This window comes from Corvus moneduloides, chromosome 13, assembly GCF_009650955.1.
Source record: "Corvus moneduloides isolate bCorMon1 chromosome 13, bCorMon1.pri, whole genome shotgun sequence".
Classification (NCBI taxonomy): Eukaryota; Metazoa; Chordata; class Aves; order Passeriformes; family Corvidae; genus Corvus; species Corvus moneduloides.
In genome coordinates this window covers 15,094,945-15,110,988 of record NC_045488.1, presented here as the reverse complement: position 1 = coordinate 15,110,988, position 16,044 = coordinate 15,094,945, and the positions used below count along the sequence as shown (strand labels likewise).

General features: G+C 37.8%; 1 protein-coding gene across 12 annotated transcripts in view; it reads right to left on the bottom strand.

Annotated features, from left to right (window-relative positions):
- Positions 1-16,044, bottom strand: part of TJP1 (tight junction protein 1) — a 190,455-nt gene that overhangs the window by 19,979 nt on the left and 154,432 nt on the right. For all 12 annotated transcript variants that reach the window (XM_032123465.1, XM_032123467.1, XM_032123464.1 and 9 more), the window contains 12 exons: positions 15,605-15,729; positions 15,289-15,391; positions 13,574-13,853; positions 12,908-13,011; positions 11,934-12,102; positions 11,431-11,575; positions 5,671-5,807; positions 3,086-3,191; positions 2,110-2,260; positions 1,482-1,590; positions 620-839; positions 48-232 (listed from right to left, as the gene is read on the bottom strand). In XM_032123465.1, coding sequence (XP_031979356.1) covers positions 48-232; positions 620-839; positions 1,482-1,590; positions 2,110-2,260; positions 3,086-3,191; positions 5,671-5,807; positions 11,431-11,575; positions 11,934-12,102; positions 12,908-13,011; positions 13,574-13,853; positions 15,289-15,391; positions 15,605-15,729 — 1,834 coding nt within the window. The remainder of the gene's footprint in view (positions 1-47; positions 233-619; positions 840-1,481; positions 1,591-2,109; positions 2,261-3,085; positions 3,192-5,670; positions 5,808-11,430; positions 11,576-11,933; positions 12,103-12,907; positions 13,012-13,573; positions 13,854-15,288; positions 15,392-15,604; positions 15,730-16,044) is intronic.

The following is a 16,044-nucleotide window of genomic DNA, read 5'->3' as shown; positions in this document are numbered from 1 at the left end:
CAAACCACACAAACCTGTAACGTGCACCAGTAAGAGTAAAGACATACCTTCCCGAAGAACAACTCTTTCATACGCAGGAAACTTCGTCTGAACAGGTTGGGCAGAAAGATCTTCTCTGCTTTTCCGGAGATTTCTTTTTGAGCTCCGCAAGCCTCGGAATCTCCAAAAGTCTGCTCGATCTCCTCCTGCTGTTTTTGGAAGCGTGTACTGTACACTAGCCAGCTGCTCAGCTCTAAGGTGACAACAAATCCCAGTTACCAAGAAGTCAGCTTCTGAAATAATGCCTGACTTGCAAGCTTACACGCTCAAAAAACCAAGCTTTTGTTGTTTCTGTATTAAGAACTACAAGACAACAACTGAGCCTGGTATCACATTTCTAAAACTTATTATATTCTTGTCTCTTGTATTGAAAGGAAAGTTTATTCATGGACTGTGCAGAGTCAAAAGCAAATCCATAGATCACATCTTTTACTTCAGTATGTTTTAACACTTTGTCACTTTTTTTTACTGAACCAGTTCTATAAACTTTTGTCCTGCAGGGAAGTCCAATCATTCACTATACAGATACAATTTAAAATTGTGGGTTTGAATCAGCAATTTAAGTACTGCAAGATCATACCTGTTTTTGTTAGGTATGATACCTCTTTCCACTTCCTTATGATTCTTCCCAATTCGAATGGCCAGCCATGAACCCAGTTTGCCATTGTACAGGGTATCCACCACCCGGAACACTTCACCTTTATTGAAACTTAGTCCATAAGGAGATTCCTTCTCGTATTCAAAATGAGTTCTGATATAGAAAGAATCCCCTACATCAGACTCAACAATACGACGATAAACTGAAAAAAGGAAAAGAAATTCCAAACTATCAAGTGATACACAAGTTCAAGTGATGTTACAACGCTCACAAGAATTACAAGAAGCAATGCCTCACCTTAATTCTCCTTGTTCTAAATATGCAACATTACTTCAAGAAGCCATAATGTCTCAGAGCTGCTCTATTTTAAGCAGCATAACTATTTATAGTAAACTCTACTAACAAATTCAACTTTTATAGTCAAAAATTTGATTCAAGTGCAAGCTTAATTCATTCAACCCGGAAGAAATTAATCTTCAGAAAAGAAGTTTATATGTACAAACACATCAGCATAATCAATCATTTTCAATGGTGTAACTACAACTGACTCTTCTACTTCCTCCAAGAATAATGCGAAGACTTTACTTAGATGGAAGGGGTTATTTCTGAAGAGGTGTTTTTTATTTGGGATTTTGTTTGTTTGTTTAGGGGGGTGGGAGTGTGTGTATACTGGCACCATATCAATCTCTACTCCATTTGCAGTAACCACCTATCCCAAAGCCAAAAGAACTTAATAGTCTAAGGTGCCAATTTCCTGCAAGCCAGCAGTTAGTTATTGTTCATTAGACTTTTTAATGCTGTTCCAAGCAGTCTACTACATCACTTTCAATATACAAATATTTACCATCTTTTTTCTTCTGTGCCAAAATGGTTACTTCTTCACCTTTAGGAAGATCAAGCAAAAAAAGGACAGCTTCTTCTCTGATGATATTTGTGAAGTCTACATTATTTACCTGGTATCAATGAAGCAATCAGTTTGATTTAGCATATGACATTATTACAGAGATTTAATTATACAATAGAAAACCTGAATCTATTGCTATGATTTTTTTCTTACTCAATTTCATACATACCAAGTGCATGTATCTCAAGATGCCTCTTGTACCACTGAAGTCTCACTTTATTTCTCAGTAAAAGCACAGCTTCCAGGATAATAGGTAGCTGTTCCTTTTATACTCACTATGGAGCACCTATATACATCAGCAGCCCACAGAGCCCTCTGACAACTTAAGTCACCCAGCATGAAATCAAACAAATTTATCAACTGAATTAGTCTACATAATTTGATGTTAAAAACTTACTAACCTTCCTAGCAACAGTACAGTAAAAAGAGATCTTGCTCCTAGTAAGTAATCTAATAAATACATACAGAAAAAAGTGTATGAACTACAAAGGCAATATATTCAATCCTACAGAAAGAAAACCTACTTTGGTACAACAAAACATTTGTAATGTTAATGGTTTTGACATACCCTGAGAATCTGGTCCCCTTCCTCTAATCCTTCTTTTGCTGCAGGGCTGTCTTCCAGAACACCAGCTACAAATATGCCAACATCGTTGCCACCTGCTAGTCGCAAGCCCACACTATCTCCTTTTCTGAATTTTACCAGTTTCATGCTTGGCCTAGAAATTTAGAAAATATTCCACTTACAGGTGTAATAGCATAAAATATCCTAGTAAATTTGAAACATGCAAAGAAGTAATCTGTCCATTAGTCAATTAGTGAATATTTTGCTATATATACCATTATCTGCTCATCAGCTGCAGCTTTACAACATGCTCAATAGCAGCACTCCAAAATAACCCACCTGCATGTACATGTTTAGAATGGTTTGTCTTACACTCACAGTGTTTATGTGACACACTGACACTCTCTTCCAAAAACATTCTTCCTTTTAAAGAGCTGTGCTGGCATACAGATCTATTTTGGCTCTGAAGAGATCAAAATGAATTTGAGGTGAAACCAAACTAGAATCTATTCTCATGTACACTGATGTCCATAAGGGAGATCCCAGTTGAAGTAGACTTATTTCCATGTTGGGACATTGCACATTTCTGCAGTAACCTTTATTCATTACTCTCCAATTATTATGAAGGGTAAATAATATACTACAGTAGCTTTCCTCTCTTTGGAGATGGGGACAGGAAAGGAGGGGTGAGAGTGCCCAGGGAGAGAGAAACCCAGCAAATCCTTTTCACCTGTTGATTATTCTAAGTGCTAATTTCCACATAAATTAATAGACTTTAAAATAGTATGTTACACAATATAAGTGCCAACAAGGTTCAGGAATAAATCATGTCTCCATTCTATTATTTGTGAACAGAAGGGTGAGGACAGGATACTGGACATGACATGAGAGCACATATAGACGTTACTGAGCACCCTGGATAAAAGTTTGGTTTGCTCAAGGAGCAGGCAGGTTCAAATAGAGTTCAGAGATACATTACCGAAGCATTCCATCTTCATGGGTTGAATTGGGTAAAGGACCATCAGATGGACTGACTGGTAAATCCACATCTGGCTGACCTCCTTGTGCATACACTGGCTTTGGTTCTATTAAAATACCAAAAGAGTTCCAATGTCCATTTGGTCATTTAAAGATGAAAATGTGAAGTTTAACTTAGCTAAGACTTAGTTAATGACTTCTTCAGTAGCCTTCCTCTACCCCACTTAGACCCATTTAAAAGTGAAATACTAGAAAACTCACAGCAACAGAAGATACTCTCATCATGCCATTCAGAGCAGTGTGATTACTGGCCTAATTACTACTTCAGTGAAGATTCCCAAACTTCCTTTGTACTTCATTAAGTACTCTGAACACTGCAAAACTGTAAGAACTAAAAGGCTTCGTGCTCCCAAGACCACTCTCAACCAATTAGAAACTGTTTCCTGTTTCTAACCTTGATTTCTCTGACCTAACTTCTTCATTTTCCATTGGTTCTCTTCACTCAAGAATTTAATTTTTGAAATGAAAATACCATAAAACCTCAATCTACTGTACATACCTTGAGGTTCAGTTGGTGGTCCTTAGAGCTATGCACTTACTATGGCTTTGCTGCAGAGCTTCTCTGGAGTTACTGCACTGCAGGCTTCCCTCAGCAACGAGCACTAGTAGGGGCTCTTCTCTGATACAGGCTTGGTCATGTTACAAGAATTTATATGTAAGGCTTATCTTTGCACACTGGAAAACATTTGATTTCAAAAAAGGCTGACTTTGAACTAGTCTAATACTCCTGATCTTACCAACAAGTGCGTCATCTTCCCTTCAAATCACTGAACAGACTAGTTTGAAATTGGGAATTTCAGGAAACAATTGGGTAATTATACCTTTTTCTAACATGACTCTGGTCCTTCCCACAGAGTAACATAGTATTTTCCTGTAAGTCTTTAAAGAACCCTTCCTAGGCTAAGCCTCTGATGATCCCTCCAAACCAATACTCTTCTCCCACCCTTCTTTGACACAATCAGTTGTGACAGTCATCTTGCCCTTGCCCTTAGTCTAAGCAGCAAACTGTCATAGATTCTGCCAACAACCTCTCTAACATTTTCATTACAGTCTTAGATCCTCATTTCCCTAGAGCTTTCTGTGAGGCTATTAAAGTTTATGCCCTTTGCTACACTTCTTTATCTCAGACTATATATTATGGCAGTTAATTTTACCTGCAGACATTAATTTAAATATTAGCTTTATGTACTGGCCTACAACTCCTTCCACCCAAACCAAGTATCCCCATGTGCCTCTTCCCACTCATGCAGGAATAAAACACTGCTCCTTCGCCACCAAGCAACAAAATCCCCACACTATCACTTGCTTGCTAGTCCCTCAGACCAGTTATCAGTACATTGTTTTGGATTAAGAACCATCTTAAAGGTCTCCTATTTGACTGGATTTGTATTATGCCAATCACTAATCTTCAGTATCTTACAGAAATGCAGAATTCATCTTTCTAATCTCACTACCACATCCTTTTCCGTCTTGGCAAATATAAATTACTTCATTTGCCTCTCTTCATAACACTGCTGTAAAAGGTCACCTCCTATGACAATCTTTTTAATAATGGCTGCTGTATCAGAAAACCTACTGTTCTTACTTTCAAGATCTTTCAGAGTCTATCAAGATCATAACCTTTCCAGTTCTTCACTAATCTACTGACTACTACATGCTAAAGTGTCACTGCTTATCCCTTAGGTCCTCAAATATTTTCAAGCCTGACTGTGCTATCTCTCATTGCACCCAGCCTTTCAAGAACAGCTCCCTCTAAACCGTCTGCACAGCTCCTTTCTCCACTCGTAATTTCACTGAAATGCCTCATTCTGTAAACAAAAATCTTGTTAAGTGCCAGCCTGCCTGGAATAGTGTCCTGTATCATCTTTTGTTGGGTTTTTTTTGTTTGGTTGGGTTTTTTGTTTGTTTTTGGGGTTTTTTTCCCTTTTTTACACCATCTGGCTTTTATCTGCTGCCATTTAGCTTATCCTTCCCTTTTGGGAAAAAGGAATGAGATTTTGTTCTGGTTTTATTAGCTGTACTGCATTTGTTCACCTGCCTTCTTGGTCCATGACTGTAGTTAAGTGCTACATGAACAAAGCATTTTGGATTGTTTTGAGTTGTATCTTGGGAACAGTAGTTCTAAACAGGCTTAACTACATCCTTGTTACAAATATAGTCTGCTACAGTAACCCGTAAGAACACACTTGCTGCTGAACACTCAGAAAAGAAATGACAGATTTTAACCTTGCCTGAGAAATCAGTACAAAACTCTTTACAACCATCACTTATAACTACAACCCTAAACACTGAAATCTGACTCCTATATAATGACAGACCCCACAACTTAGGTTTTCAGGACCAAAACTCTTAAGATATAAATGGTATTATGGTTACAAAGACTGTTTGTATTCAGAAATAAAAATAATTAGGACTTCGTCTGTTTTAAGACTTGATAGTCATTCCACAAATATGCAAGAGCATTAAGTCTTTACTGGTCATCCATTCTCAACAACATGCATAATTAATATATTTTAATATTTTTACCTGGGAGTGGTGGAGTTTGTTTTTCAGTTCTTTCAACTGTCACCTCTTCCACAGTTTTAGAAATATCATCTGCATTCTTTACAGGTGTAGAGACAGCTCCTGGTTTAGTTATTCTCTCATCTTCTCTGCTTCGATGACTACATTAGAAAAAAAGATTCCACTCTGCATACAGAACTGCTTCTATGATCTCAGTCTACTAAGACTAAAGAATAAATACTTTCACTCATCAAGCTGAGGGTAAGGTATAACCATTGCTATTTCAGATGGTTTTGTTCTTAGACTATCACATTATTAATAATTTTTTCCACTTTAAATCCAAGTGTTTTGTCCCTAATTTCACGTTAGCAAAGACTTCCCTAGATATGGCTGTTGAGAAAGCAGCAGCACATGGTGACAGAGACGGCTCTCTGCTTCAAGCACACAAGTCACACACATGTGCTGTATGTTAATATATAAGGAAGTGAGAAGCAAAGGGAAGAAAGGAAGAAAATCCATTAAAAGGCTCTTTTTCTCACCCCTTCCTATAGAAAACATGGATGTTGAGACTTAATTCTTAGGCTTTGCTGTGACCATGCTAATTTATCTGCTCCTTCGTGTGTCAGCTGCTCTGAAACACAAGTGCCGCTGGTGTGGCACCTTTTACCTTTGCAAAGCCTTGCCAAGGCCCATACAAACATGTCCCTCATTTCTCATCTCAAAGATGAGGCCTTCAATCCACAGCTATTACAAGATGGGAGTGCTTCTCATCCACGCATTTTAGTCAAAAGACAATATGCTGCTTCTTATGTGTTTCTTGCACACACTTAGTGTATAAACTGAAGGAATTTAAGACAAGTTCAAGAAAGTTCTTGTTTTTAAATTATGAAAGCAAGGAAAATTCTAAAGAACATAATTTCTATTCCTTGAGTTCAAAAGATCATCTTTTATTGTTGTATTGAGCTACAGCTACCAGCTGTACCACAGCAGAACTGAACATGTGCTGCATGTTGAAATGTTAGCCACTACACTGCTATCTGATGAACAGTAAATAATTTAATAGGGTTGGAACAGATGAATATTAATAATGAGCAAGAAAAATTTTCTTCCTGGGAGTTGGCAAATAAGCAAGGATATAAAGAATATTTGAAATAAACAGACACAAATACCAGCCTTTTATATAATACCAGACTGAATTGCCAAGAATGGGGGGAAAAGGTATTTTCTCAAGGATAACAGTGGCTTGGTCAGTAGGTGCAAGCTCATCTGCTGTCATAAAGGAGAGGTCTGTACTGGAGGGAAAGAGAGAGAAGTTCTGCACTACCAACAGCTAGATGGTGCTACTGGGCAATAATGAGCATCACTGCCCATAAAGCACAAACGGATCAAAATCCCATCATACAGAGTTAAGACTGTTAAGATCCTAATCAGAAATGATACTTCAAGAGTTGGAAATAACGTCAGAAAACAGATTCCAGCAAGTCTGTTCATCCAAGATGTGCAGTAAAAAATAAAAGAAATTGCAAAAATCGAAACAAGCAGAATGTGCTTTCCCGAAGCAAAATGAAGTTTAAAATTCAAGAAACAAAGCTTAGCTATTCAGTCAAGACATACTACAACTTCTCCATGCATTCCTCTGCCAGTTTTAAAACCATGTGCCCGAAGGCAGCTAAACAAAATAGAATACAAAAAAGTACTCCAATCACCACAACAAACTGAAGACAGAAGCATTCTTGCATTATAAACAGTTTTAAGTGATTAATAAAAACAAGCACAGTAGTTTAAGTTTAAAAATCCCTATTTATGCCTTTTTCATCCAGATAAAGTCCCTTTTGGAGGCTTGCACAGTTGATTAAAAGGATGCTAAAAGTATGTGTAACAAAATGAAAATAAGCATTTATCCTTCTACTTCATTCCTAAATACCACTGATAGAAGTTTTCTTATTCCTCTTTTGGATTTCCAGTTTAGGTGCATAAGATACACAGTACCAGACTAAAACATGACTGCACTGTTCATTCCCTTGAAAATAGCTCCTGGCTTGTTAAAAACAGACACATGTATTTAGCTATTTAAATTCATGCTAAGCGTCCTAGAAACAGAAAAGTTCTGTAATACCGTAAGCTGCAACTAATTCTACTCCCCAAAGATTTCTGGCTAATGAGCACTCGTTAAGGAGATACTACAGTAAATTTCCCCATGAGCCCTCTCTACCTGCTTCCAAGCATCTCCTAACATTTCAAAGCACCATTATTCCAAAGTAATAATACCTGTTTTGCTTTAAAAATAAGGCAGAAAGTACTGCAGTTACTACACAAAGACAAAATTCATTTTCCATTTCCTCCACACAGTCCAAACCCAGTGTAATTTAACGCTGCTTTGATTCCTGCATACATCAAGACCATGTAAATGTGGAAGCTCTCAAGAACAGTAACTAAAATACGGACACTGAGGGCACAGCAAAAAATAGTCAGGCGAGTATCTGAAGCAACAGGCTCCTGGGCTGCTGCCATGTGTGTAGGCAAACACACCCTGCCAACTCAAACGCCTGCAAAAGGTCAGGTCTACTCTACCTAAGACATGAAAGTTTAAATGGGAAAAAGCTGATAGAACAAAAAGGAAACATCAGAGAAGCAGGGGAGTAGATTTTTTCCTTGACTTTGCTTAAACTGGCCAGTAAGCTCTGAATATTTCACATTACAAGATGATACAGGAAACAACTTGATGCCACCACTGGTTCCAGGTGAGGGAAACTTGTTAAAAACTGACAGCTGCACTTCCCAAGAGACGAAAGTGTAGTTCCCTATGTGCACTGTGACACTGTTGCTTAACATCTGTGCTGTGTCAGGGCCCCCTCTACCTCACTTCCTCTCCCTGACATTTTTTTAAAGTGTGTTTAACGGAAACATTTTTAAATTACAAAATGCAATCAGCTACATGTTAGTGCCATCCACTGTGGCTATTACTGCAGAACAAGAGATGGCCTGCAACACAATGTTTGTCTCTACAGAAAGTTACAGAAAATATGAACTCATAAGCTCTTCCCAAATGTGTTTTCAGCACATCTCAAACTGTTTAGCAAGAAAAGACTAAGAGTAAAGTAGCATCTTCCTAAAGACATTCAAAATAGGCCTGATTTTTATCTTATATCCTAGTTTTTCAGCTTGTTTTGAAAATGGACAGAATATCCAATCTCTCATGCCACATATAAATTGACAAGGGTATTACAGAAGTCAGCTTCATCCTTCCAGAAATAATGATGACCTCTACAGTGGTTTCTTCAAGCTACCACAGCTTTCTTGCTGGGGCTGAAGTGTTAAACATATCAGATGATGCTTTTGCTATTCCAATATCTAGGTGAGGAAGTCAGCATAGGAGACAGAGTTCCCAAGCAGGAGTTCTTTCAATTAGTAAAGGGCAGCCCAGAGATAAGAATCTGGCAGGTTTGGCAGCACCTGGCTATAAATCCCAGTCTTTAGGATAGGTCAAAAAGCTTACCTAGCTCAACAACTTCTTAGTGCCAGCAGTAAGACCAGATAGCTTAGAAAGCATATGTGGTACTTGTCCTGAGCAACTCTCCAGCTTAGGTGCAGAGACTTCTTTTACTCATTCAAACTTTTTAAGTACAACTCTTTATAGGTTATACAAAGCAAAATTAGTCCTTTCTGTTAATAAGCTAAGAAAAAAGTTTTAGGATTTGAGTTTTAAAAAGACTGTTCAAGAGAGATCTGTGAATTTTCTTTAGACTAAAAAAAACTAAAGTGCTATTTAATGCTTTGACAGAATGATCAAACAGCAATTGTTATGGAAACTCTATATCCAGGAGCATTGCAAGCAGCCTGATGCACATACCAGTGTGGAATACTGAAAGGCGGACAACATTAAAGACCCTGTCAGACCCCAAAGCAACACTGAAGCAGATCTGTTAGCAGATTTCTGTACTCTAGTCCTCACCCAGAAATGTCAGTCTGTACTTAAGCTTGTATGATAGGACTAAGAGGATTCCCCTGGAATTTCCCTCCTCATTAACATACAAACACTTGGCAGAGCAGTGTCTAAATAAAGACTCATTATCTTCAATACATTTTTAACATCCTCCTTAAGCTTAATTGGAAGACTTTTTGCACATTTCTTCCTCAGCTCGTTCTCAAGCCTTTTTCTTCCTCCAGATTTTCCACCAAATTAAAAAAAGAATAAGTAGTTAACAACTAATTTGATCTTATAGTAGATTTAAACTTGCACAAACAACCACTACAAAGAGAAGTTGCTCTCAACACATTTTTCTTTACATGGCTCAGGGCCCAGATTTTCTGATCTTGAAAGGGACATGTCGCGCAGGAAATCAAGTCATGCCAAAGTAGCTCTTGCTCATAAAGAAGATATAACGGATGCATTCAGAGTTGAGATAACTTCAAAGTTCCCTTCAGGGAGGATTTAATTCTTCCAACAGTTTGGTCTACAGGGAGGAAGTGACCATCTGCAGGAAAGCACTAACACTAAGCTAAGTCAGTCATAGTTACAGTTCTGATAGTTTTTTGTTCCTCCCTCCACAAACCCTATCAGCCTGGACTAGAAATGCACATCAAGACATACAGCTTTTAAATATGACAGAGATCTCTCAACCTTCACAATCAAAGCCCTGCCTCTGGGAACTTGCTTTCAGGTTTTTCCCATTAATGGGGTTCCTACTGGAAAACAAGCTTTCATGCCTTGTGGTCCCTCTGAACAATGTACACAAGAGAAGCAAAAATGTCTGTAACCCATAACCCCAAGCAGGTGCATATGCAGGCACAATCTCTCTTGCAGTTTTATTATCTTTAAAAGACTCTAAAAGCCTTGAAGGTGTAAGTGATATTTTCCCCTTGGGCAAACCAAATTTTATTAATAAGCAATCAGGCATATCTTTTATGAAACAGCCAGCTGCAATTTGTTTTCTCAGAGTTTTTGAGCAGCATCTAAAAATCTTCAGATGGAGGCTCTGAATTTGGAATTTGCACAAATCAAGTCTAACTTCTGCTCTATCATATATGAGCAGTCAGAAGATAAACTTTTCGCTTACAAATATTTAGTAGAATCTGAAATCCAACACTGAAACCTATATCAATCAATTAGAATGTCTATTTCCAAACTGCAGAAATCCAAAACAGGGCAGACTTTTTATTCAGGACTGAAGTTTCATATGGCAGGAGAAAAAATTCCAAACCATACAGTACATTACTTATATCTGAATTCAAATAAAATTAGACTTATGTACTGAAGAATTATAATCAATGTTCCATTACCAAGTTCAAATATTAAAAATTAGAGTGTAAAAGCTAAACCTGCTGTGCAATACACCTTGTTTTGTAGGAACTAAACATATTTAGAAACATAAGATAATCCCTATGCCTAAACAAAGCAAGATTTCAACAAGTTTACCCAGGCTGGACATGCAACAGCAACTGTGCTACAGGTCATCTCAAATCTCCTCACAGCTAACTGCTTTCTAAAACCAAAATACAACTACATATTATTCAATAACATATTGCTATCAAACTTACATTATCATTCATACAGCCATGCTCTATGACTATGTTTAAAAAAGGTGTAACACTAAAGAAAGGTTCAGTTCCTCCTCAAGTCTAAAATATCTGGATCATTATCTGCATCTCTTGAGACAAAGAATGTCATATTACTGCTTCCATAGTTCTGCTTCACATTTGTTACACCATATAAATCCAAGCACTCCTACAACTTATATGTCACATTAAATAGTTGATTTAAAAATAATACAATGCTGCCATCACCTGCCGTTGCTGGGCTGCTGTGGAGAATGTCTGGAATGGTCTGAAGGCTCTGACCTCTGGTCAGGAGATCGTGAACGACTGCGGCGGGGCCTGTCATGTGATCGGTTGGAATGATCTGATGCCAGCGACTGAATTTCTGAAATGTCTGTTAAATAAAAGTTGTTTTTTCATGAAATGACTGTAATTTAAATGGTGGTGTGACCTGCTCAAATGGGAATAAGCTTTTGCAGAGAATTTTTATGAAGATGTTAAATCTATGCTTATTATTACAGAAAAACCAAACTTAATATTCCTGAAAGAACAGCCACAAGAATAGGGACTGTATCTTTTTCTCCACGGTTTTTGGAGGTGTGGATTTCATTCACATTCAAACAAAAATTTACCCATATTACAATCTTATTCCTAACTCTTTCTCCTCCCCACCCTCTCATCCCACTTAGGTATTTCACATCTTGACAACACAAGGAATTCTCTCTCTTTAGAAATCAAGTTTTTATACTCACCATCTCTTTCTGAAGCATTAGCAGAATGAATACTGTCAGAAAGGTCAGGGACATTCAACAGTGTGGCTCGTTCATCTCGCTGAACAACCATCTTCAATTTGCCTTTTGACCTTTCTATTAATGTTTTGGCATCTGCTAAGGACATATTTTCCGTCACTGTGCCATTTATCTGGAATAGAGCGGGGAAAAAAGAACAGATATAAACTTACTAAAAAAACCCCAGTGAATCTCCAGCAAAAATAGCGGTGTTCTGTCTGATAATATTTAGAAATAGTTAAATATTTACCAAATTACCATAATATAGTGGAAGACCATTGGGCTCATCCAAAATATTGCATAATATAGAAAATTATTTTCAACTTTCAAAGTCAAAGCTTCTACCACTAATACAAAACTTGCAAAAGATTAGTTATGTTTTTTCAACCAACACTGCTATGCTCAACAGAGTAAGGAATGGTCCATTTTCCTTCACCAACACATCCACAGCACTATCTTAAAATAAAAATTCTTAGTATAAATTAAAAATCAAAGAATGGGCTGAGTTGGAAGGGACCTCAAAGACCATCCAGTTCCAACCACCTTACCATGGGCAGAGACACCTCCCACTAGACCAGGCTGCTTAAAGCCCCATCCGCTTGCCTTGGACACTGCTAGGGATGGGGCACAAAAAATTAATCCACAACATTTTACTTGCAACTAAGCAAAGCTTCGTACGTTTTCAAATAGTCTTTATTATGTATTTACAGTGGGCATTATTTGTCTGACTAAAGCTTAGGGAATAATACCAAAAAGGCTTAGTAATTTTCCTTTCCTTAGAGAGGTTCATTTATATTAAATTTGATCTTTGAAATTATTTCATGAAAAGTGACACTATTGTCTATTAACTATAATCAAGTTGTTGACAGAGTCAATTCTAAGCAGAGTTCTATCAATAAGTTTTGCCTTTGAACAACCCCTACCACCATATACTGTACCTTCAGTACAACATCTCCTTCCTGGATATTGCCATCTCTTGCTGCCAGGCTATCCTGTGATATTTCTTTCACAAATATATGACTTGCCAACCGCAGACCATACTCTTTACAATAAAAGAAAAAACTGATGGAAGTTACAGTAGAAAAAAAAAAAAAAAAGAGAGGTATCTGGAGATTTACAACACTGCTTTATACAGTATTTACACAGGGAACATGAAGAGAGAGAACTTGGCACACAATGGGCCATAGTAGAATTATGTTAGAGCTTTACCATTTTATCAGTCTCTTTTCCTAACTCTGCCTATAATCAGGGCTGTTGTTCAACAGATTTAGATGCTACCTACAATTTCTCCTCTTCTAAATAAGACAGCCACTAAAGACCCAGCTAAAGTGTAGGTAGGTAGCTGCTGACTACCAGATGTCAGCTGCACAACTGGGATTTGTTTACACTATATAATAGTTTACCCTTAACTAAGCACACAGATTTTTGAATACAAAACATACCACTAGAAACACAATAGCACTTTTTAAGTTTTAAGCCAGCTACTGGTAAAATGGGCCAACTGGTAACAGCACGGTTCACACAGCCCATAACACAACACTGAGTGAAGCAGCTGGCCTTTAAAACCAGCAAAAGTTTTTGCAAGGGATGTACAGACAAGTTACCTTCATTTTTCCTGGATTTCACCAGTGTGACTTTGGTGGGTTTTGCGGGCTGGCTGGAGGTGACAGACCTCCTGTCTGACCTTGGAGATAAGCTCCTCTCCCTGCTCGCGCTGCGATCTCTGACCCAGCTCTTCTCGTGCCTCCTGCTGGCACCGGGACCACCACGGCTGCTCCTTGGATCCCGGATTTCTTCATCATAGCTGTCATCCTCATTTTCAGACACTGGTTCAGGGTCTGGTCGAGTCACTGGAATCTGAATTTTCTTCATCCTTCGGATAGTCTACAATCCAACAGTAGATATCAGCCTCTGGCTGTGTAATGCTAATGGTGTTGGCTAAATGTCAGAAGCCAAGCTAATCCCAGAATTCAAAACATGCAGAGGTATTTGCGAATGCTCTGAATTGCTGCATCCCCATTATAAAATTATATCCAATTAATACAGGAGACTTATCAATACAGATTACTAGAAACTTGTTTTTACAGTTCTTTTAGTGCTTTTTAATACTTATGCAAAAGTGGCAAAAGGATAACAGCCTTTGTAGCACAAAACAATATTCTATCTTCAGTGCTGTGTATCTGAATGCCCTCTCTTTGTTTAAAACCACAAAATCAGTTACTGGCACTGCTAAAAACCTTTTTTGCTAACATGTAATCTAGTGTATACTCAGTATGTTATTGACAGTAATTCTGCTCAACTTTGAAGCCTCCCAGTCTTCCAAAGAAATGTTTATGCAAGACATGGAGGAAGGGTAGCAGTCCTTTTGGAAGTTCAAAGTTGGTTTGCACTAACATAGACAGCTGGTTCCAGAATATGAGCCAGCCCTGTTCAGAGATTTATTTTCTATGTATTACAGAACCAAACCAAGTTCTACCATAAAGTTTTCATTACTTTTTTTTTTTTACATAAATCTACACACCAAATACTTAAGATACTGAAAGCGTTGCACGGCTTGCCACACGTTGCTTTCTGTAAGCTTTAAAGAACTGCTACCAAACCTACAAATGCAAAACATTACACTTTTTTGCAACAGCATTAAAGCATACAAATGTACTAAAAAATCTGCCTGCACAAAAGCTTTTCTACAAGCCCTAGGAGTTTGTTTTCATCAATTAAGGAACTTCCTAACATTGTGCATTTTTTGTTCTATTTTTTTGTAGCATAACCCCCAAACTTCTACAGAAAGCTGGATTACCACCCTTTGGTGATGACCTGTTCTGTTTTGCAAAAGTTCAAAAACCAACCACTTAGAATAAGCCTACAAAATTATAGGAATTAAGGTAATTATACTTAATTTTGGCAAACTGTTTTCTGAGCACAAAAAGAACTGTGTTAGTGCCTGAACAGCTTGTCCTTTAGCTTACACCAGCCTTTGAAAAACTCAGTAATAGTGCATCCAACAAAGTAAACAAATATTAAACAAAGCTTATTTGCCACAATTTGGCAGTCTGAGAAGAACTTTACCATAAAGAAAAGGCGCCTGAATTATCCAGTGCCAAATTATGCAATCATCATTCACATTTTAAAAAAAACATTTTGAGTGACCCACTTGATAAACATGCCGTGGTCATCACTCAAACCTGAAGCATCACATAGGTGTTATTCAGGTACCTTGCATCATGCCCATATTTTATAGCAGACATTTCACTATTTCACTTTTGTATTTTAGTCATTTTCTATAACTATGGAATTTTAAGTCTTCAAGACATTCACTTACAATTTTGGCATTCTTCCCACTTTTCCTCAGCTGCTGAACAGCAAACGCATGCTCGACATTATCCATTGAAACTCCATTAACCATTGCAACACGGTCATTTTCTCTACATGAAAAACATCACAGTGTACAGTATAAATACTTTATACCAAGAAGAAAATATTGGTAAATAGGCGCCCCTGAGCCAACTGCCTGTATTGCTAACCTACTAAACCAACAGTTACAGACAGACAACTTGAGAGCGAAACAATTAGGTTAACCTACTACTGACAAAGATGAATGCCCCCAAATCAGAACCCAGGTACAGTTTGGCACTTACTGTAGCAGTCCTTCTGCTGGGCCTCCTTTCAGCACATCAGAAATAACTATTGATGTCTCACCACTCTGAAAGTGAGGATTATCTCTTCCTCCAGATATTGCAATACCAAATCCAAATCCAGGGGCCTAAAATGTAACAAGAGAAATCTTTTTACTTTCCAATATCTAACGGTCACAATTTGTATTCCCATGCTGAACACAAAAAGGTCCTATGAGATGAATACAAGTTTTTGAAAGAAAGCAGGACCAATGAAAGAATCAATGCTATGCAATCCAGTAACAGGAGACAGATTAAAAATAAGCACTTTTAGAAGGCAAAGAGTTTTGGAGTAACTACCTAGTCTCTCCCAAGAGATTAGAGTTCTCATTTGCATTTTTATGGCCTAGACCTCAGGTGGTCATCAGCAAGACCTCAATCTTCAGTAAGCACAACAAACCATT